This window comes from Gavialis gangeticus, unplaced genomic scaffold (genome assembly GCF_001723915.1).
Source record: "Gavialis gangeticus isolate Ggan-Ray unplaced genomic scaffold, GavGan_comp1, whole genome shotgun sequence".
Lineage (NCBI taxonomy): Eukaryota > Metazoa > Chordata > Crocodylia > Gavialidae > Gavialis > Gavialis gangeticus.
Window position 1 is genome coordinate 69,996,485 of NW_017728993.1, and position 21,803 is coordinate 70,018,287.

Here is a 21,803-nt window from a genome sequence, read left to right on the forward strand (position 1 = left end):
TAAAAAAAAAAAAAAAAAAAAGAAATTTAATGCCTTGTGTCCTTCTACTATGACATAGGATAAGAGAAATAGCAGAGAAGGCTGCATTAAACTTTGTCACAATTAGCAGGGATCTTTAAGTTGATTTATTTAACCTCCTTTATTTTGTTACCTTTAAAAATAGAAATAAGGGAACCTGAACTCCTCGATTACTCTGCCCTCTGTACAGATGAGCTGTCTCTCAGCAGTAGTTTGTGGCCAGACAACCACTGTCAACTCAATTGCTGCTGAAGCTGAAAGTTAACGACTCTAATACTTTGATTAAATAGCAAGTGAGTTTAAATTGACTAATGGCAACAAAACTGCTCCTGCAGGACAGCCAAGCACCAAAGAATGTTGTCGCTTGTCGTCGTTGTCATCATCTCCTTAGCTGACTCTAGCCTGCATCCTGTACACTTGCCAAGTTAGGGTAAATACTGCACTGGGGACCTTTAACAGCTCCCAGCTTAGCAGTCTTAAAGCTAATGCAACCTGGCCACTTTTCTAGATTGCTGAGTGTTGTGTGTGTGGGGTTGACAGTTTCCCTACAGGCTTTGGCTTTAGCGCCTAAAGTGCTGTTCAGGTTGCTTTTAGATCGTAGAAGGCTGACCTGGGGTCTGCTTAAAGGAACCCAGTTCAGCAGTGAAGCTAATTGCGGTGAGTCTGACAAGAAGCATTGAAATTAGTTTGTTCCTTTGAGCCTTTTTTTTAATAAGGTACCATAAACTTCAGTTTGTATTGCATATTGCATTTATTGAAACAACTTGCTGCTGCTATATTAGTACTAAGCATTTAATCAAAACCCTCTGTAAAAGTGAAGAGATTGAAAAACTTCCTAAGCTCTGTGTATGCAGTACAATCAAATGCAGCCACTAAAAGGATCTATGGAAGCTTATGCCTTTCTGAATCTGTCTTTAAGGCAATGTCACCTTGCCCTGTCTTCTTCCTGACTGAAAGGAGCTGAAGCTTTGCCCTTGGATCCTAGACAAATCCCTACTCCATGTGAAATAAGAAGCATCTGATCTCCAGTGCCCACAGGGAACCTGACCTTTAGTTTTTGTAGGCCTTATCTGAAAATAAAAGCTTCAGTAGTGTAATGAAGAGAGGTTTCCAATTTAGCTATTAGTCTGGAAATTAACAGTGGGTAGATTAACTGACAAGCTGGGGAAGAGTGTCAGGGCCCAGTAGCTTTTGTAATAAAATCTTCAGAGCTCTCATGGTCCTTTTTGCTACTTTAGTTAGAGCTGTGAGTCCATTGTTAGGGCAGAGAGCAATCCTCACTTTTAACCCCCCCGTTTGCAGTTGCCGGCAACTTTCTCAAAAGCTTTTCCTTTGGGTTGCCTCTGATTGCTTTCTCCCTCTGTCAAAAGGTTAGATTTAAACTCTGTGCATGTTCTTTTTAGTTTTATTTTCTGAATCTTCATTGGCTTGGCCAGTTTAGCACTTCTGTTTGTACAGTAGTGATGAAACTGGTAAAGTTGTCACATTCTGGCATCCTGTGGGTATTGCATGACTGCTCAACGATCTTATATAGAACACAGAAATTAGCCTGGAATACAGAGCTTTAGAAAAAGATATATAAGGCTCCTTTCTGCTGACTTTTGTTTTAGGACAGCTGTATTAAATGCATATTGTGGCACAGGTTAAACATCCTTAATGGAGCTGAATTCCCAAGTATATTTACACTGCTTTGTACAGCCAGCAAATCTCTTGGAGTTATGACCAAAATCAGAAGGTGATTTGTATTTGGCCCCTTTATACTGACTCTATATTTCTTTACATATCTGAGTAGGTGTAAATAAATGTAAAGCATTTAGTATTTATGAGTTTGCTAGTGGTAAAAGGGGCGCATCATCCACCCTCTCTGAGATTTGCTCTTTGTTTGGATTTATAATTGCCATTTATCTACTAACAAAGATAATACATTACTGTTTTACAACAGAGTCACATCCATGTCCTCCAAAACCAGACCCTGTAAAGAGTTTATCCAGTTCTCTTAACAATCTGACTCCTGCCAAGTTCACACCTGTCATTAACAATGGATCTCCAACTATTCTGGGAAAAAGAAGCTATGAGCAACACAATGGGATGGATGGTAAATATTTTCTGGTATATGTATATTGTCGTCCATGTAGAAGATTTCTTTTATTATCACACATAGCACTCTTGTTAATAGTCTGTTGTGAGGTTTTACCAGTAACCAGTATCTATCCACATATAATTGAGAAGGGATAGCTTTTTATTTTAAAAAATTAGTGATTTCAAACACAAAGACAGGTTTTCCAGTGTTAGCGTTTCTGTGGAGAGAGAAATTATATATGTATATCTATATATGTATATAAATATAAACAAACTTGTATGGGAAAGTGTGCTATCTAGGTAGTACATATGTATAGTTACCTTGCAAATGGAACTCTGACTGCATCTTGAGGTCAGGTTAAAGCAGGCGATCTCAGCACTGCAAAGATAAAAACAACCCTCTTTTCTTAAGATTAAGATAGCAATTACTACAGGATGTTTCCCAAGCTATGCCTCTCTTTTATATTTAAAATTTTACTGCCTTTCAGCCATAGGAAGATGCTCAAATTATAGGTAGTTATCAGGGGATCGCCTGCATTTAGCTGAAGCTGTCAAGGGCTGCTTTGCTAGGGAGGATGGCAGGCCCATAAGTTAGTAGAAGCAGGAGAGCCTTGCCTTGCTCTCTCTTACCCAAAGCCAGACCTCTCCTTTTCCTGTTGTCTCTCCTTTTGAGGGTCTCCTCTTACTGTTGATGCATCCTGTCTCTTCAGCAGCATGGGGAAGGCAGCATATGCTTGCACAGGAGATGAAAGTGGGCCATTCCTGACATGGAGTCCAGAGTGCTGGCCCGAATAGCTAGCTATTAGCTGAAAACAGTGTCCAGGAAAGTGAAGCCAGCTGCTTAGATGAGGATGAGAAGGCATATTCAGATGGCTTTAACAAGAATAAGAAAGCAGAGTATGGCTTGCCTTAGAGAGGTATAGCTGCAAGTTGACTTACCAGTGCCTGGGACAGGGCAGAGATAAAAATGTAATGGCTTCTGATTTTTTCCCCAGTAGTGAACGAAACTATCTTATCAGTTCTTTGCCTATCTGTCCAGCCTCCATAAACTCCCTGTGCTGTATTAAAGCGATTTATCCTTGTATTGCAATATAGCCGAACAGAATCCTTCCCTTCTTTGTGTTTTTATTTTTTACTTGAGTTAGTATTTGTATTTTAAGACAAACTACAAATAGCACCTGATATTTTACTGTTTACAGTCTTAATATTGAAGCTTGTAAAAATACTATTGTTCAGTTTGCTGATGTGGTGTTTTTTCTCTTTTCTGTTCACTTGTGCTCTGTCAGGCAACATGAAGAAGCGACTATTGATGCCTAGCAGGGGTAAGACCTTGAAGCTGCGCTCAGCTTATGCTAGGAGAGTGATTTTAATTTCATCTGTTGGCTTCTTTAGTTTGCTTGTCTGTGCTTTTGGCTACTAATGCTATGCATACATTTTGTGTTGGTGTCTAAATGTTTTTGGGGTAAGCCACCTGTACCTGTGGGCTACATTGATTGTTTTCCAGTCTTTTACATGCACAAGACTACTTAGTTGTTCCACCTCATTTATTGCATGGAAACAATAACAGAAGAAAATACTCACTTTCAGTTATTACATCCCAAATCATCATGTTGTATTTCAATATCTTTTACAAAGCTACTAGAAAGTTTTTAAGCAAGTTAAGGGTGGCTTGAATGAGTGTTTTGTTTCACTATTTCATTTTAAGAAATCCTAAACTCTGCATGTTCTAAGTAAACTTTAAATATCAAAAACATACCAGCCAAGAAAAGAAGATAGTGTAGCAGTTTATACTACAGGGGTGTAGGTTGTAGCTGTGTTGGTCTAAGGACATAGGCAGACAAGGTTCTTTGAGTTAATCTGATGTCTTTTATTAGACCAACTTAAATAGTTCGAGAACAATTTTTAAGCAAGCTTTCGGGTTCAAAAACCCTTCATCAGGCTAAGGAAGTTTCAGCAGTTGGTGTGCGCTCTTCCTGGATGGAATGAAAAGTAAGGAAGCCAGAGGCTGTGCTGGTATGCGTTCAAGACAGGTAGTCAGTGAAAATGTAGTTTGAGGAGTCAATGGGTGAGAAGCAGGCTGGGTGGGGGGTGGGGAGAGAAAGGGAATGAATAGTGGAGAAGTACCTGGGAAGTCAGTTGTTAGGCAGTTCTGTACTATAATTTTCAGTCACAATCTTTCATAATGCTGGAGATATTGCTAGCTCAGTGATTTTCAGCCAAGACAAGATCCCTTTAATGGCACAATATTATCAGTGTTAGGTGTGCCAAACACCTACACATGAGTCACAAGATAAACCTGGACATTTCAAATAGGAATCCATAATTTTAAAAACATTTAGACCTATTGTGGTTTTTCTGAGTTCTTTGAAGCTGGGATCCTATGATCCCTGCTGACTTCCTGCCCCTGTGGCAGGGGGCTGGACTGAAATGATATTCTGAGGTACCTAATGTCTATGAAATCTATGAAATAGAAAAAAATCTTAATTTTTCCATGGTCAAAAACGAGTTAAAATGAAAGCTTGCATTTTCCAAGAGGTGCCTTAAGTCTAAAAAGGTTGAGAACCAGTGCTGGCTGATAAACCAGTGCTAGTATTCATTGAGGAAGCAGGCAACTGTAACTTCAATGCCTTGCTTTTAAGTAGCACTTTTTAAAATCCATAGGTTTCAAAGTGCTTTACACAGTTAGTAAGCATGATTATCCCCATTTAGAAATGATAAATTGAGCCAAATTGGTGTTAAGTGATTTGCTCAGAACAGGAGCCAGTTACCCTAAGTCCTTACCCAGTGTCCTCTCTGTTATATTTTGTCTTGGTAGACAACAGAATATTCTATTGTGCTTGTTCAGAACGTAATTTTTTAAGGATTTTGACTTTGTTAAATAGGGAAAAAATATTCCCACTAAACAAAGGCACTGCTGTTCTAAAGTCTGTCCCTGCCAAGTCTCAAGTTTCAAACTTCTTTTTTTGCCAAAGGAGGTTTGTTTTTTTTTACAGTGGGATTTAAAAATTTTTTTTCCAACTGATAGGAGGGAGACATGATTTTTCTCTCACTTTCAAGGCTGGAGGATGTTGGAGAACCTCCTCTCATGAGAATAGCTGTGGAAAACCTCAGTTTTGAATGATTTGGAAAGTCACATATAGTAGATATGACTGGTGTTTGCCATAGGTGCACGCAATGAAACAACTGTTGAATACATCCCAAAGCTTGCATTAATTAAAAGACCAGGTTGGCGGCGCAGTAATCAAGTTTTGAACAGTAATATTAACTTACCAATATTGCTCATTCCCTGTATATTAAGGTTGCCTTTAAACACTTGGTTAATAGGTGAAGCTGAACTTAGCATGAGAACAATCGCTCTTACATTCTCTGATTCTTTTATAAATTAATAACCCTACTGTTGCACTACAGGTGTTCTCAGCATCAGTTTTAACATCCCTGTTAAAATGCCATGTGCCTCCTTTAACCACTGACCCTAGAAATGGGGGTTCCCAAGGCAGTTTCAGCTGCTGAATAGCTCATTGACTTTCTGCAGCTCAGAATGATCATAAGGTTGTGGTTATGACTTCCATTTCCTGCATAACAGCTGATCATCAGTGAAGGAATTTCTGGGTCATTCACTTAGCAGGTGAAGAACTTGTGAGGTCTTGACAGGTAATCTGGTTCAAGTGACAGAAATGGAAGGAGGAGGATGAAATCTTTCTCTGACTCTGCAACTGCCCCCATGAGATGCTGCATCTGGGAATCAGGCAGGTCCTAGTTATTACAGGTAGAAAATCCAGGATTAGTGTTGTAACAGGTGTGTTTTGTTTTGTTTTTTAATGCCTGAGTGCTGATATGAAAGCTTGCTGGGATGTAGTTAAATGACATTTAAAAATCCCTTCTGCAAAGTGCCCTACCAGCAATCAAGTGCCTGGTCAGAATACATACTGTTTCTTTTCCTTTTTTTCCCCCTGACCTATGTATGATGGCTCTCGTTGGGTATGTGTAAAACTTAACCAAACACTTACTCTTTATGCCCATAATCCAGCATCTAATGGTTTACAGCTTTTGTTTTTCTTCCAGCTCCCAGGAAGAATGGTTTATTATCCGGCCATGTCCCTTTCCTGCACTGTTGACTTACCTGCTCTTGTGCATAATTTAAATTTTTGGTTAAAACTTGGTTTTTAGGGAAAGTATTTGAGGCTTGCCAATTTCATGAACACAAATGTTTTCGGACTTCTTGGGTAACTGGAATCCTTACCAAGGTGGCAATCCCCTATGAGAATACAGGGTGTAAAAATACCTCAGGCCAGATCTGTACTGAGATCTGCTTGGCAATGAGAAGTATATGATGAGGGCATATGGAGCTGGCTGTCTCCATGATTTTATAGTATGATATGTGCTAACCCAGTAGAACTTGGAGCAACCTAAAGGACTGAGATTGGCTAAGGTTTCCAAAAGTAATTGCTTCTCAACTGGAGTAGCCCAAAAAGGGCAACAGTGGAAAAGGTGGCATGAAAGTGAAAATAGGGCTCACAAAGTCTTGCATTGACAGAAGCACAGTCTTCCCTTGTAATTAATATACGTACAGGGGACCTGTGAGCTATTATTTATTATCTTTTTTAATAGGCCATTTTAGCAGGTTGCCGTTGATTCAGATTTCTATGTTGGGGGGTCATGGGTCTCTGCTAGAAAGAGGCACAAAAAAATCTATAGTCTTTTGAATAAGTAATTGCAGCACTGCTGCAGGGATAGTATGACTAACATTTTTCTCTTTACAAGTATAAGTTAGTTTTCAAGTTGCGTGTACTATATCTTCTTATATACAACACACCTTTCCCCACTAAAATTGGGGTGCACGTATTAAGCAGGTAGCTGTTTTCTTTGCTGGAAAAGAAGCACAGTTGCCAGGATGGTTGGCCCTTGGTACTGGCTTAGGCTAATGTGATAGAGTCCTCTGTTGACCTTCTCACAGCCATAGTTGTTGGCTGAGCACTCGCAGCTTGTGTCTGAAAAGCAAGTGAGCTGTTGGCTGCATCCTGATGAAGCTTGTGGTGTGGTAGCAACACTTTATATACATAAATTCATTTAGCAACTGCCTAGAGTAAAGAAGTAACAGTCTTGCTTCTGGCCTTGCAAGGGTCTGGGGCCTAACCTTGTATGACTGTTTCTGGAAGGACTGTGTGTGTTCAGGAAGTGTAGAATCCCAAGAGGCAATCTGCAACACCAGGATGTTCCTGTTGCCTTCCCTGCAGTGTCTCTTGGGATACCACGCTTCATGGACACTGTCACACAGTTGGCCATAACTCTGGAAGAATATTTTTTTTTCTATGTTCTGTTGTCCCAAAACAAGGCGTGTGGGGTTTTTTTTTTTGAGGAGTGGGTCATATGCGAGAAAATGTGGTACTATGTTTGTCTGCCCGCGGGTAAATTTCAGCGAGATATGTTGGCTTTCATTTAATGGCTGTGACAACTGACCCATTAAGATGATTCCATCTTTTCCTTACAAGCATACTTTCTATTTAGGAGCTATTTATGCAATATGCTTGTATCTGCATGTAGACTGAAAACACTGATCCAGTAGTTTTCTGTTGTGTAATACCTTAAAATGAAGCTGGCCTTCAAACTCCAACTCTGGGACATGTTTCACTACAAGTGCCTTTACTGAGACTCATTGCTAAGAGCACTTTGCTACTGGACTTCTACCTCCAAGATCATGGGAAATAGTTTCTGAGCTGACTGCTTTAGAGAGTCAGCTAGACAGATGTGCATAAAGCGAGGAGGTATGGTTACAGGCAAGATCTACACTTAATCTGAGCCTTTAAGAGTTAGTATGAAAGACAGATGCATCTTTGTCTGGAATAAGGTCCATGTCTTTTTAATTTTTTTGCCTAAAGCAAGCACCTGTATAACTTGTTTGATGCCCAGAAATGCTCAATGCTTATTTATTTCATTTCAAAATGAGGCAGTTTGGAACCTCTCCAAATAAAGCCACTTATATGGCATCTCAATATTGAATGAAATAATTTATTTTACATACCAGTGTTAGAAGATTTGACTTTGGGATTTTACCAGCCATTAATAAAGATGGTTGGTGTTCGGAAATATGTGGCAAGACCCATCATGAATCATAAGGCAGTAATGGACTATCTTAAATATCATCTGTTTCTACAGCAGGTAACTTCATGTAGAAATATTGGCATGTTGTCTGCCATTCCTTTTGAAATTACAAACCTTGTGTCCCTCTTTGTTTTAATAAAGTGATGGTGTTAATTTATATCTTTCTATATTGTGAAAGATATGGGCAAACTGCTACTGTTTTGTAACAAAGTAGCACATTGCAACAAAGTAATTAGAATCTAGCCATATGTAAAATGGTTTGGTGCCTTCAGGTAAATCTACATTACCCTCAATTTATACTATTCTCCTGGCATGGGGGTAATTTATAACACTTGGTAAGTTTTCAAGATCAAAAACCTTTCAATATATTGATTGGAAGTTGGGAGTTCTATATTTAATTATATGGTAATTAATAGTAAATATATGGTAATTAATGGGAAAATTGTGATTTCTGTATCCACAATTTTTTACTTGTATTTGCATTAAATTGATACTTTTATCCCAGTCCAGAAATCAGAGGGGAGAATTCAACTACGGATATTAAAGGATTAGACATTCAGGCTTTGGAAGAGTTAATTCAGGAACAGATCCAGTTCATATTCTTTTGAGAAATGCCTTGAGCATTATCGAGTAAACCAGAATGCTTTGAAATTGTCCTTTTGAGTATTTTAATCTCCTGGCACTGCCATCATGTCTAATGAACCAAAAAATAGACCAAAACAAAAAAACCCACTTTTCCGTCTCTGCATTAGAGCTGTCTAGTTAGCATCTATCTTGCTGTGATACAGACAGACTTTGTGAATTTTGGAATTTGGGTTGGTTAGCTTACACATCCAAAATTTAATTTGCTACACAAATTTTAGTATTGTGTTTAGGGTGCTGTATCTAGGGGAGTCCTGAGATTTGTTCAAGCAATAGCTCCAATTCCTGCTGCTTTTTGAACACTCCAAGGGAATCTTAGGACTGTTCAAGGGGCAGCAGGAATCCCTTCCTCCAGCCCCCCACCTCCACCCCTGCCCATTCTGCTGGCCGAGGAGAGGGCAGGCTGTCAATTCCTGGGCTCTTGTTGGGCAGGAGGATCCAAGGAGCAGCTCCCTATTACCCCCTGGCTGAAGAGCTCATCTTTGAGGCAGTTTTGCAGCTCCCCTGCCAGGGGCTGTGAAATACCTGTATGCCCACCTTCTTGACATATTTTCCTGTGGTGTATTAACAAGTGTATGACTTGTTTTAATAGGTGTGGGATTTTTGTTGTTGTTTTAAAGCAAATAGTCTGCCTGCTAATAACGTACCCCTCTGATGCCTCGCTGCTTTGAAGACATGTCATGATGGTTATCCAGCAGATCTCTGTGATATTCACTCTAAAGAGATTTCATTGAATTGCCTCCTTCAGGAATGCATTTGTTAGAAACAAAGCAATCAGGACTTGTAGTAGAGAGATCATCTTTTATTAGAACAACAAGATTTTTGCAAAAATTATTTAATTGCAAGCTTTCAGGCACAAACACCATTCATCAGGCATTGGAGAAAAAACTGTAAAAGTTCTCTTGGGTAGAAATAAAAGTTCATATTAAATATGATTTTACAGAGAAGTTAATAGATGGAAAACTCCTCTGAGAGTTTGTTAGAGACAGTATCGGGAAAACACATCACAGGAAATCCAGTTCTTCCTGGCAAAAGAGCCATCCAACCCAAGACAGCCTTGTGAAAAAAGATTGGGCTTTATTTTTGATATCCCAGGAGTAGAAGAAGGCTGTTTTCCTTTCTGGATCTCTGAGAACTTGGATTTCTGGGAACAATCCTGTACTTCCTACAGGAAGAGAATTCAGTGCTATCATTCTGCCCTGGGGGTAGTTTCATAGTTTCATGAGCATATGCAATGAATGGTTGGTGCCTCCCAGCACCACTTTCAGTTACACCTGTGCTTTGGTGGAGTTAGGCCTTTAATTTTTCCAGGTGACTTGCTTCTGTGCATGCACAGAAACTGTGAGGTAGACACCTAGGGAGCTTTGCAGTCCAAAATGGAGACACCTAGTGACCTCAGTTGCCTACTAATTTTTGTGGATTCTCCTGCATGGGCAATTTGAACTGCTCTTTAGGAATGCAGGTAGTAAACCCCACTTAGGTGCCTAAGGAACCAAAATGAATCTGTTCTTGATGTTTCTGATAGTGTATCAATACTAATAAATCCCAATAATTACCCTGGAGAGCTAACCAAAAAAAAAATCTCTGGGGTTCATAGTGGATAATTGGTTCAGTTGAACACCCAGTATGACACTAGAATTAATGTGATCCCTGTATGTATAGACAGAGGGGGTATGGCCAAACATTTATGAAGTGGTTTGAAAAGGGAAAGAGGAAACTGATGCGGTTACATGAACTTGTATCTGTAAAAGAGTAGTGAAACCACTCTAGCTTTAACCCTGCTTCATCCAGGGTTAAACCTGGGCCTGTTTCGCTCTTTTACTGAATCTCATGCACATGGATCCGTTAGGGCATAACAGATGCTGTACTTTCTTGACAAGCAGCATCTTCTCCTCCCTTTTTGAAGCTGCTGCAAGTATACATTTGTCTATTCCCAGGAGAGTGCAGAGAAAGGAGAATGGAGATTATTGTTACCTCTGCATTTGGTACTAGTCTGGTCACTACTGAAATACTGCATCCAGTTTTGTTTCTACACTTCGAAAAGGATGTTGAGACATTGGGGAGGGGTTCAGAGAAGAGCCAAAAGAACAATTAAAGGATTGAAAAACATTCCTAATCTTGAAAGGCTCAAGGAATGATATCTAGATAGCTTATCAAGGAGAAAGTTACTTGATCATGTTCCAGAAGTACCTGGATGTGGGGAATAGAAACTGGTAACAATTCTTGTCAATTTCTCAGAAAGTATATAACAAGGTTCAAAGTCTGGAATTTGAAGTAGATAAGATTCAAACTAGAAGTAAGGTGTGGACTTCTAAGTCAAGAAATATAACTATTGGAACAACTTAGCAGGGGCCCCCACTGCAAACTTTTAAAGAGGATTGGATGTTGATGTAATAGATATGCTCTAGCCAAACAGCTTCTGTTGGGTGTAAGGTGGAATTAATTCAGGGAGGTCTTAAAGCATCTGTTTATCAGGAGATCAGCATAGATCTCAGGAGTCCCTAATAGCTTTAAAAATCTATGAACCTTTTTGAGCTGGCTTTTTTGCCACATCTTATGGAGAGTTAGGTTGCGGCCTTGTAACTCTGCTAAGCTACGGATCCAGATACATGTAGAGGGGCAGTCAGTGCTGCTGTTGGTTTGCAAAAGTTGTCATTCAAGAACAGTTATCTGCACAGTATTGTTTAAATCCATCCTGCTCTGAGACAGGTTCCTGGATGTTGTTTTTTTTCCAAAGTTAGCATGTATCTTAATACAGATATTGTTCTTGTTGGTATACCCTTTGTGTGTTTGTTGTGACATGCTTCCACCTTCAGGAGGTCTGAGTTGTAAGTGGTCTCACACTAGACATACAAGTGGAAAAGTAGTTGGACATTGGGCAGGAAAAGGAGATGGTAGGTCTCAGAAGCATAGTGAGAAGTAAAAAAAAAAAAAAAAAAAAAAATCATTAAAAAGACCTCTGGATCTTTGATCAAAGTCCTGATCTCAAATCTCAGTGGAAGTGACTCAAGGCCTTTGACACTTTAAATAAATAAATAAATAAATAAATAAATAAAATCAGCACCCTCCCCCCCTTGGGCTAAATAATATTTCTGGCAAATGACATGAGTTATATGGGAAACATCATTTAGGTTTGACTTCCTTGAAAATGAAGATCCAAAGAGATTGCAGTAACTAAAAAAGAGATATGAGGATGGGGGAGGCTTACAGATGTTGAGGAAAGAAATGTAAGAAGTAATTGCTCACTGAAGACAGAGGAGGTAAGCTTCCTATTCTGTTTTTTGAAAGTGATAGCTAGACCTAATCTCTGTAAATGGGAGGATTGGGCTCACTGAATGCTAATAAAGAGCAGCCTCAGGCAGTGATTATGCATCTGCATAATTCTGTAGATAAATTTAAGACCTTGGAAACCCTGCAAACATGCAGTACTGGCAAAAATTTGCAAGGCAAAATATGAGGTTGGAAAATTAGTTGTGGGGTGTGGGGACTTTTGGAATGGAAGGGGCTTTTGAATAATCTGAAAAGGTTATGTGAATGAGCAGTAAAGTGTAGTAAGAACTAATAAAAAGACTTCAGCTGTATGGAGCACAGCTTGAAATTAAGGGGGGGAGAGACTAATTTAAAAGTATAAAGTAAGTCAGCATTCTGAGTTCCCCTCATGCACCCTCTCTCCATTGCATTTCAGTCAATGAAGATCAGCAAACTGCATTTACAGACCAAGGCTGAGTTGCAACAAAGATAAGTAAAAGGAAGGGCCCTTGACCAAACATGGTCAAGGATAAGTATAGGATAAGGAGGATAAGTATAGAAATAAATCAGATGTTGAATAGAACAGGACATTGTTCTTAGGGCAACTTTCCCCAACTTGGAAAATAAACTACTCGGCAATTCTTGCTATTTAGATAGCAGCAGGAAACACGTAGTCCCTGACATTGGATTCCACTGGCAATTCTGTCTTCTCATTTGCAGTCCTGAGCTGAAGGAAATCTTTCAAAATGTAACTTTTCAGTAATACGTTGGTGACACGGACTAACTTAGTCACGCCTGGATTGTATGAACCTGTATGAAGCTGCTTGAAGCAGCATGTGCATGAAGGGTCTGGCTAGCTAACTGGTAAGGCTGAGTGAATGATGGATGTTTTGCCTCTGTGGCTAAACAAAAAGAAATTGTGAAATACTTTTTTCAGGACAGGCTGAAATGTATGTTTTTATTTATTTTTAGTTTGGGGTCTGGGACACAGGGAGGAAGAAAATAAAATAAAACTATTTTGGGTCAACCTGACATTTAAATCAACCCCAAACAGAATAGATTTTTTTTTTTTTTTTGGATTGGGTAATCCTTTCTAAAACCTTCCCCAGCCCCCTAAGCTTTAGACTTTTTCTTTTTAAATCAAAGATGCCACTTTTGAAAGGAAAAGTCACATTTTGAAACAGAATGTTTTGACACTTAAAAAAATTTTTTGCCCCCATTTCCTTGGGTATAACTGTTTGCATGATTTTGCCTGAGTTTGCAAATAGTTTCAGTCCTTTTGAAACTCCTTTTTTCAGTGGATTTGCTATTAATTAAAACAATGCCGGACTCTAGTGCTGTGGCTGGTAAAATATCAAATTATGAAATTAGTTTGTGATTGGTCCTAAAATCATTTGATAAATCTCATGTATTTATTTCCTAGCTATGTTTTAAATGAACTCGGTTGGCTTCTATACCTGAAGTAGAATTTACACGGGACTCATGGAGGGCTAGATTTTTATCTTGCTCTTAGGTAGGCCATGCAAAGGCAGAGGAGAGAATGGGGAACAATGCAGTAGCAGACCAAGTGCTTGTGGGAATTCAGGGACTTCATCCCAGATCATTCTCTGCTCAGTTGTTCCTTGTGAGAAAACGTTAGAACTACGATATTGCCTCATTTACCTATACGTGAGCCAGTGGAGCTGGCTGGCTTCATGAGAGGAAGTTCTATACCCTTTTTTAAATGGCTGTAATAAATTATTGTTACTACCAGCACAATTGGAGAAATCTATGATGAGGCACTGTTTACAATTCCTTCCACTGCCTCCCATGATAATAAGGCTGCACATTATCTTTGCTTATGAGCTGCATGCTTAGAAACACAATTTCTCTCTCTGAGGTCTATTCTGTTTGCTAAGTTAACCAGAGTCTTTTGAGCTGAAGCAAAAGAAATGAGATAGAGATAATCCAAATTTATACAGTTTGTAGAGTACATGTCAAGAGAAACTTTTCCACTTAACCTTGCTTTTATGATTTTGCGATTTTGTCGGTCTCTTTTATTGACTGCGTGACAAGTGGGTCTGGAAAAGAGATTTGGATGAGCAGAAGATGGCAGTCCCATGGGTCAGTTCAGGAAGAACACCCCAGATATTAGCAAAGCACAGAGGTTTGTTTGAAGAGAAGACAAGTGGATGCCCAGGCTGGTATTGGCAAAAGCAGGACAGGCAGATTGGATGCTGTAAGATGAGCGAATGAGTAGAGGGGTGCAGCTGCGAGTGGCCTTGAAGATGAGAACGAGAAGCATAAACTTGTATGTGGCGTGTGCAGTTCTATTCACAAGTTTGCTTTTCCCAGTTTGGAGTAGCAAGTTGCTTTCAGCTTCTGTAATTCAGTAAAGTGAATTTCTCTCACTGCTCAGCAGAATTCCAGGATGCCATTTAAGGGATAAAGGTGAATATATTACTGAACCGCTGTGAATATTTCTCATCACAGACAGCCTGAGTATGACATCTTTTACTCGTGTACAATAATATCTTACTTCACAAAGAAACCCACTGGGGGCAGTGCATCTATTTGTAGAGCAGGGTGCTGCTTAGCATGAGAGAGAGCAGCAGTTGGTAATCAGCCCTTGGAGTCATTTGATTTGGCCTGCAGACACAGAGGTTCAGCAGCATTTGGTGGCTGTGGGCTTTGGCAGCAGTTGTTTTCCCCGGGGGTGGAGGGGAAGTGGTGAGTGTGGGCACTCTCCTCATGATGTCATGGGGGCAGGAAGAAGGCCCTACCTGCCTCTGACCCAAACTGGGTTACTGTGACCTGCAGCCTAAAAAGATAAAAAAGATTGATGACCACTGAGTTAAGGTAGCAGAACATTGCTCTAAAGCAGGGGTAGCCAACCTGTGGCACACATAGCTTGTGTGTAGCATGTAGCAGAATGGGGAGGGGGCAGGCACCACAGTGGCAGGTGTGGCAGAGAGGAGAAAGCAGATCAACGGATCGGGCAGGGAGCAGAAAGCAGAGCAGCAAATCGGGTAGGGGAAGGGGATCAGAATGTATTTGTGGAGGGTTCTGGGCTAATTTGTGCCATACCTGCTAAAAAGGCTGGCTGCTACTGCTCTAAAGTATGCTGTGAAGCAAATTGGTGTAGTGTAAATATCTCCAGAAAAGAGCACTTTGAAAGCTACCTTTAGAAAAGCAAGGGGTGGCCAAGGGAAGTGAGCAACTTTCTTATGTGTAGGTAATCCAGTCTGTTCTATTTTTGATCTCCTGTTTGAAGAAAATGACTGTCCATTTAGTGTTGCCATAATCAGTCTAATATCAAAGATTTGTTAGAGACTTTATTGCTTTTCTCTGCTGCTATCAAAAACTGGTTTGGTTTTGGTTTTTTGCTTTTATTGCATGGTGCTGGGCTGTTGTGTTCTGAATCACGTTATTCTTTCCTTTTTTAACTTTAAATCTTTTTTTTCTCCCTTTTCCTTTGCCAATCTTGGTAGGAACTTATTTAGGTAAGTAAATTGCAATTTTAACATTGTTTTATGCACTACAGAATTCTGAGAAAACGTTAGTCCAGCCTAGGTGCTGTTCAATGTAAGTTTACACCCTCTTCTACTAGATGCACTTTCTGGATACCTGCACTCCTGCAGATTCACGCTCTCCAGTTTTAAGATGGTGACATCTGACAGCCTGCTCAGTTACAACAACAAGGTCTTGGCAGCTTAAAAAAAGGACATGGATATAACTTTCATTATGTATGAAAAGTGGTTGTGCATTCTCTCTCTGTCTCTCCCTCTCTCTCTGTCTCATTCACTCAAGTGAACTTGAAATTCAGTCATTTGGAAGTACAGTTTGTTTCTTTGCTGAAATTCTTACTCTTCCTTTTGCATGCTGGTTTGTTATGGCTTGCTCAGAAGTGTACTGTTGCTGAGATTTGAAGGGGCAGTTGTTTTCAGAGCAGGGGTGGAAACAAATGTAAGATTACACAGACTTAAAAGACAAGTATGCATTTTAAAATGTAGTTTAGATTTTAAATCTACTAGCCATGACTGTATATTTTAGCTTTCTAGGTACATTACAATTAAATGCATTGCATGTGTTTACATAATACAATAAAGTGAAGTTTAAAAAAAACTGTATATAATTGCTTGTTACCTTGATTTGTTATAAAAATGATTTAGGCTTACACAAGACAAATGTGTACTTCAAGGAATCATTTTTTGTGCACTGTGGATATGTAAAGGGGAGCAGGGATTAAAAGTTTACACCATCCCAAGGCTTTCCCAGAGTTAGGTGTCAGACTGTGGTGCTCATTGGTATTGTGTCAGAGGTTGCTTGAGGGGAGTTCTAAGAGCTTCTCCAAGAAAATGCAGGTGAAGGTGTACAGCTAAGGTAAACTTGATCCAAAGAAAAGATCAGAAGGGAGGTACAGAAGTGAATTCCAGATTTCTATTTAAAATAGCAAAGTAGCTGACAGCCGCTTCCTGATATTTGCCATAGTCATTTGCTGGTAGATTCCCTTATTCCTTCTAGATGTGACTGGGTATATCAGAGACGGAAGGGGGAGGCTGGCTTTCCCACAGCGCTGCGTTTTGTGGAGATGGTAAGGAATAAGATCACACTTCAGTAGTGAGAGTAGGTAGTGTAGGGGACAGCTGTGGTGCTACCACTAAAGTTTGAGGGTGGACCTACTGAAATCCTTACAAGTAGGAATTTTGTCAGATAGCATGTGCATAGGGCTTTTCTCCAGTTCCTGTAGGAACGGATTATATTACCAGTTTTTTTTTTTTGTTACGTACAGGAAGCTAGATTCTCACTCTGCAGTCTTAAATGCCAGCTGTTCCTTTAGGCCCAACAGCAAGCTGCTTGCACTCCACTTTTAATTCCTATATGAACTCTCAGCTGCAGTACAGTGGAGGAGAGATCCAGGTTTGTGTGTCCCTTGAATCCCTTGGTCCTCTGTAGAAGGGGCACTGTGAATGCATGTGTGCTTGTTAATCCAGATATCCAATCGAAGCTTTGTCTCTTTGGAACAAATTGAAGAGAAATGTACTTTGGCTGCATGTAGTAGGAGCTCCTTTCTGTCCCATTTCTGCTACCAGCTACAGTTCCCCCACTGATCATCTTGGGAGAGAGTATGTTTTTCTGCAGCTCTGATACTATAAGAATGTTTAAGCATCAGATCATTATAACTTGATATGGCTATTCCCTGTAAAGCGAGTTCTTTTCCATAAAGGGTCTTGTGCTAAGGACTGAAAATTCGAAGGCCTTTCCAAAATTTAGGAGCTCAGATGTACTTTGCAGTCCTTTATGCAACATCTCTAATATGGCTACTTGATCTGTAGCCATTTCTGTGAGCCTTCAATGTTCTGGTAAAATCTATATTTACAATGGTACAATCGTAAGTTCTGGATGTAACATAACCTTTGAAGCTCCTGCCTTAGAGATATCTCTAACTAGAAGACTTTAGGGAAAACTAATTGACAACAGACCCTTCTCTAAGGCTATGGTTTTTCCTAGTGTTCTGAGGAAAGAAATCCTAATCTTTTGAGATTTCAGAACGTATCCTGGTTTCTGCAGCTCTTAGCTTTCATGAATGAAAAGTGAAGATCTGGTTAGTCAGAGAAGATTTGTCATCAGAGGCCTTCTTCCCCTCCCTCAGATTCATCCTTAACTATTCCTTTAAAGCACTACTCTTGGAGGTGATGTATAGGAACAGTCAGCCTCTTGTTTTCAGATTGATTGTAATGTCAGTCAGCTGGGTTTTTAGAGATCATCCAAAGCGTTGTTCACTCTCCCTTCTGTAGATCTCACCAGGGAATCCTTTGAGACAGCATTAGAGGAAAAAGTCCCCATCTAATGTAGTGGTTGCAAAAGAGAAGACAGGGCCTGTTAGGGTTTTTATTCCTAGTATTTACGTAGACACTTCCTTACACTTTTGGTCTATGTGGATGGGGAGGGTTTGGGAGATAAGCTTATTTCATTCTGTTTTCAGTACATGAAAAATTGAACAACCAACTCGGGAGGGATCAAGTGTCACACGGTGGTGTCTCCAAGTTAATATCATTCCTTACTCGGGTCTCTGGATGGTTCAGGACTCAGAATACTTGTGATGTGTACTTTTACCATGTTAAGGAGAAATTCCTAGTAAGAGGTCACAGGTTCAAGCTAGGTATCTGTCACTTTTAGGACCGAGTACAGCAGATCTGACTGTAGACTTGGAATAGGATATAGATGTGGTGCTATATTTCTCGTACTGTCAGATGAATTAGTGTTAAATATTGTTATGAGTTTATTTTTTAACAACAGCCATTGTTTCTGAGAAATTATATCAAATATAATGATTTTCTACCGCAATGTAAAACTAATTTTTTAAGTGGTTACTTTTTGTATTCTCTTTTCCCTCCTACTTTTCAGGTGTATAAATATGTGTAAAGGGAACCATCTGAAATAGTTAGGATTAATGTATTGCCCACTGTAGATAAGACCTTGTGTTATAGCAAGAATATAAAATGGCTTTGAAAAATGTCATCCAATTATGTAGTGCTGATAGCTGTATCAGAGGAACAAGGAAGTGAATCATTTTCTCCTAGAAGGAGCAGCTTACTGATAAATCATGTTGGACAATTAGTAATTTCTTTGCTGTTCACAGGAACAAGGTGTCAGACCAGTAGTGGTTCTGGTTTGACCTTCACCTCAGCCTTTGTGCCAGTCTCATTATCTGGCATTCATCCCCTCTCAATACAGACTATCTAAATTTAATATTCATTTGGGAACTGTGAATAACTTCGCTAATGCCTATTTCCATCCAACATTCATAGTGCCAGTACCCATCTCTTCTGAATCTGGAATCTCCTTGGGCACTGTCTGCTCCTGTGAACCTGTCATCTTTTATTCTCAGCACAGTGAATGTTGCAGGGGTAAATTTAGAGCGTATCTGTGCCTTCCCTCTCAGAATCTTGGGCTGTTTCACAACATTAAATATTTATAGTGCTCAGTAACCTGGTGAGGAAAAAGAAGGTACCATCCTCATTTTACAGATGGTGAAACAGAAGTTTGGGGTGATTAAATGACTTTGCCCACTGATAGACAATGGATAAAATTACAGTTCAATGACTAAAACATCAGTCTCCTAAGTTTCTATCCTAGGTCCATCCCTAATGAATGGGTAGCCTCCCAACATGTGTTCAATTCTGTTCACACCACGTGGCTGTTCCTGCTACTGTCTTTTTTGAATGGGACAGCTGCTCCTACATTAAAACTTGTAGGTTCATTATCTTGAGATTTACATTGCCTAATCAGTTCCACTACCTAGCTTCCTTTAACTTTGAGTGCGTCAATTCCGTAGGGACTGACATCTCCCTCTTTCTGGTGATTGCTTTTGTCTAGCTCTGTGCATATTTGAGCATTAAAACATCAGAAAATTTAAGCTGTTCATATTTATCTTCCTATGTTGGGTACCCACTTATTATATCTGTCCTTCTGTAGAAAGGTTATCACATATGATGCAAACTGCTGGCTTTAAAGCAGTATTATAGTTGAGCACTCAAAATTAGTATTTTCTTCCATTGGAACATTAACTTGCCCTCATTCTGCAAGTTTTATAACATACTTTGAGTATGTTAGAGTTTGTATTTACCAAGGAGAGTTTTAACTTAAGCCCTTTTTTTTTCTTGCACGCTCTTTTTTTGAAAAGTGTGGATAGAATCTTCTAGCATAGAAACTGTGGGGGCAGGAAGGGTCTTGAGGGTTCACTTTTTTTTTTTAACTGAATTTTCTTTAAAACCCCCCCCCAAAAAACAGAGATTTTGCTCACTTTCTTTTTAAAATCAATTCATCCTTGGCCAGAGACCAAACACGGGGAAAACAGGCCAAAGGGATAAATGTTAAGGTGTTAAAAATGTGTGAAAGCAGGGATATATTGACTTTCTGCAGCCAATCCCAATGGTGGTGAATGCCCGCTATAGTAAACTTCCACTGTGTTAGTACTAGTACAAGTCAGTTCTGGGCCAGGAAGGGCCTTGTGACACTCTAAGGCACTGAAATTTCTAAAACACAATTTGAAATGTTGGGGCAGATTAACAGACCTACATGCATAAGAGCAAAATAACATAAGAACTGCCATTTACTGGGTCAGACCATAGGACCATCTTGCTCAGTGTCCTGTGTCATGCAGTGGCAGAGCGGATACTGAGCAGGGTTTTGTCCAGTGTTCCTCTGCCACTGGCAGCCACCAGCATTTAGGGTCTAAGAAGTTCTGATTTGGAGGCTATACCTATAACTACTGATTTCCCTTTCCTCAAAGAATTTGTCCAATTTGACAGATTGGACCTGGATAATAAATGAAAACAACTGAAGAAAACATGGTGATGGAAAAAGTTTGAGTTCTCCAGTTCATTCCTGCCATATCTTTGTAGCTTTAGAACAGAACTTCATTCTCTTGCATATAAAAACTGCATCTTTGCCATTTATTTAAATGCCAGGTTTAGTTTATAGACTTGCTCTGCACCTAAAACATGGACCTTTTGCAATATGGTGAGGTATCTAATATAGTAAATGGTAGTCTAGGAATGTCAGGTCACTGTGTGTGTTGCTTTCCAGTACTGCTTGTGTTAACGTAGCATCCACTTTGTGTGATGGGTAGATATGCTGTGCACTGTGATTGTCAGTGCTAAGTTCTTGGAAGTCTTTACTTGTGGCAGGTTCTCATGTACTGAGTAGTTTGGTAGATACAATCCAATTGTGCATCCAGTAGCTAACATCCAAACTGATTAGTTGTCTGAAAATCTCAGGATGATAGTAAAGGGTTTTTTTTTTGTTTGTTTTGTTTTTTGCTTTCTTGGCCATGTAATGCCCTTCTTTTTAATTGAACTAAATCTACCAAAATGTGAAAATCAGGATTTTACCTAGCATTGGAGAAAAAGGTCTTTACATCTGAAAGAGGGGATATTATGTGGTTGTAGTTTCCCATAACTGGTCAGAAAGTTATAAGTAAATGGAGCATGTTTAATTTTTTTGGCTCTGCATATTGTTCATATGACTTTGATCATATTGCTAAGGAAGCTGTCTTCTCAGGTATCCCTTAGGATGGGAGAGATTAGGTAGAAAACCTTCTGTTTTAGAAAACCAACCCAGTTGCAACCATAGGTGTGTGTGTTTTGATTTTTGTATTTTTTCTTTCTGTCTTGGAAAAGCAATGGTCTTACCAGCTCTATTCTCTTTCCTGTTTGTTAGGTCTGCCTAACCACGGACAAACCAGACAAATGGTAAGAGAATGTTCCTTTAAACCAAAAACAGGGAAGAAAGAAAAACCTTAACTTTCTCTAGATAGAAGACCCCTTTAAAACCTAGTTACTTCACTTCTACCTTTGCTGTTCACAGCTATTCGTGCTTCTTCATAATTTTTTTTCAATGAATTGCAATTATTCTTTCATATGTCTCTGAGTATGAAAGAGATCCAGGTATTTACCTGAAAAAAGACAGAATTCAATCAATATAAATTAAATTCTGTTTTGAATGGAACATTTGTATCCACTCATACAGAAATGAGAGTGGCTGTTTATAGCAAAGCCCTGAAATGTGTTTCTAGGTGGAATGTGTTTCACTGAAAGAGGAAGGGCTTACATGACGGAAGGGCTTTTGTTTGGAAAATGGTTTCTCATATTGAGGAAGTTGGTGTGTAAGCTGTCTGCTGAGCATGCATGTTTGCTTGCTTGTTTGTTTTTTTTTTTTTTTTTTAAGTTTAA

General features: G+C 39.5%; 1 protein-coding gene across 4 annotated transcripts in view; it reads left to right on the forward strand.

Moving 5' to 3' along the window:
* The window catches only part of MTA1 (metastasis associated 1), a 140,666-nt gene that overhangs the window by 107,393 nt on the left and 11,470 nt on the right, over positions 1-21,803 (forward strand). The window contains exons 16-19 of one of the 4 annotated variants that reach the window (XM_019501987.1): positions 1,961-2,113; positions 3,384-3,419; positions 15,558-15,569; positions 21,292-21,323. In XM_019501987.1, the coding sequence (XP_019357532.1) occupies positions 1,961-2,113; positions 3,384-3,419; positions 15,558-15,569; positions 21,292-21,323 (233 nt within the window). The remainder of the gene's footprint in view (positions 1-1,960; positions 2,114-3,383; positions 3,420-15,557; positions 15,570-21,291; positions 21,324-21,803) is intronic. The other 3 variants (XM_019501989.1, XM_019501988.1, XM_019501990.1) reach the window with 3 other exon arrangements.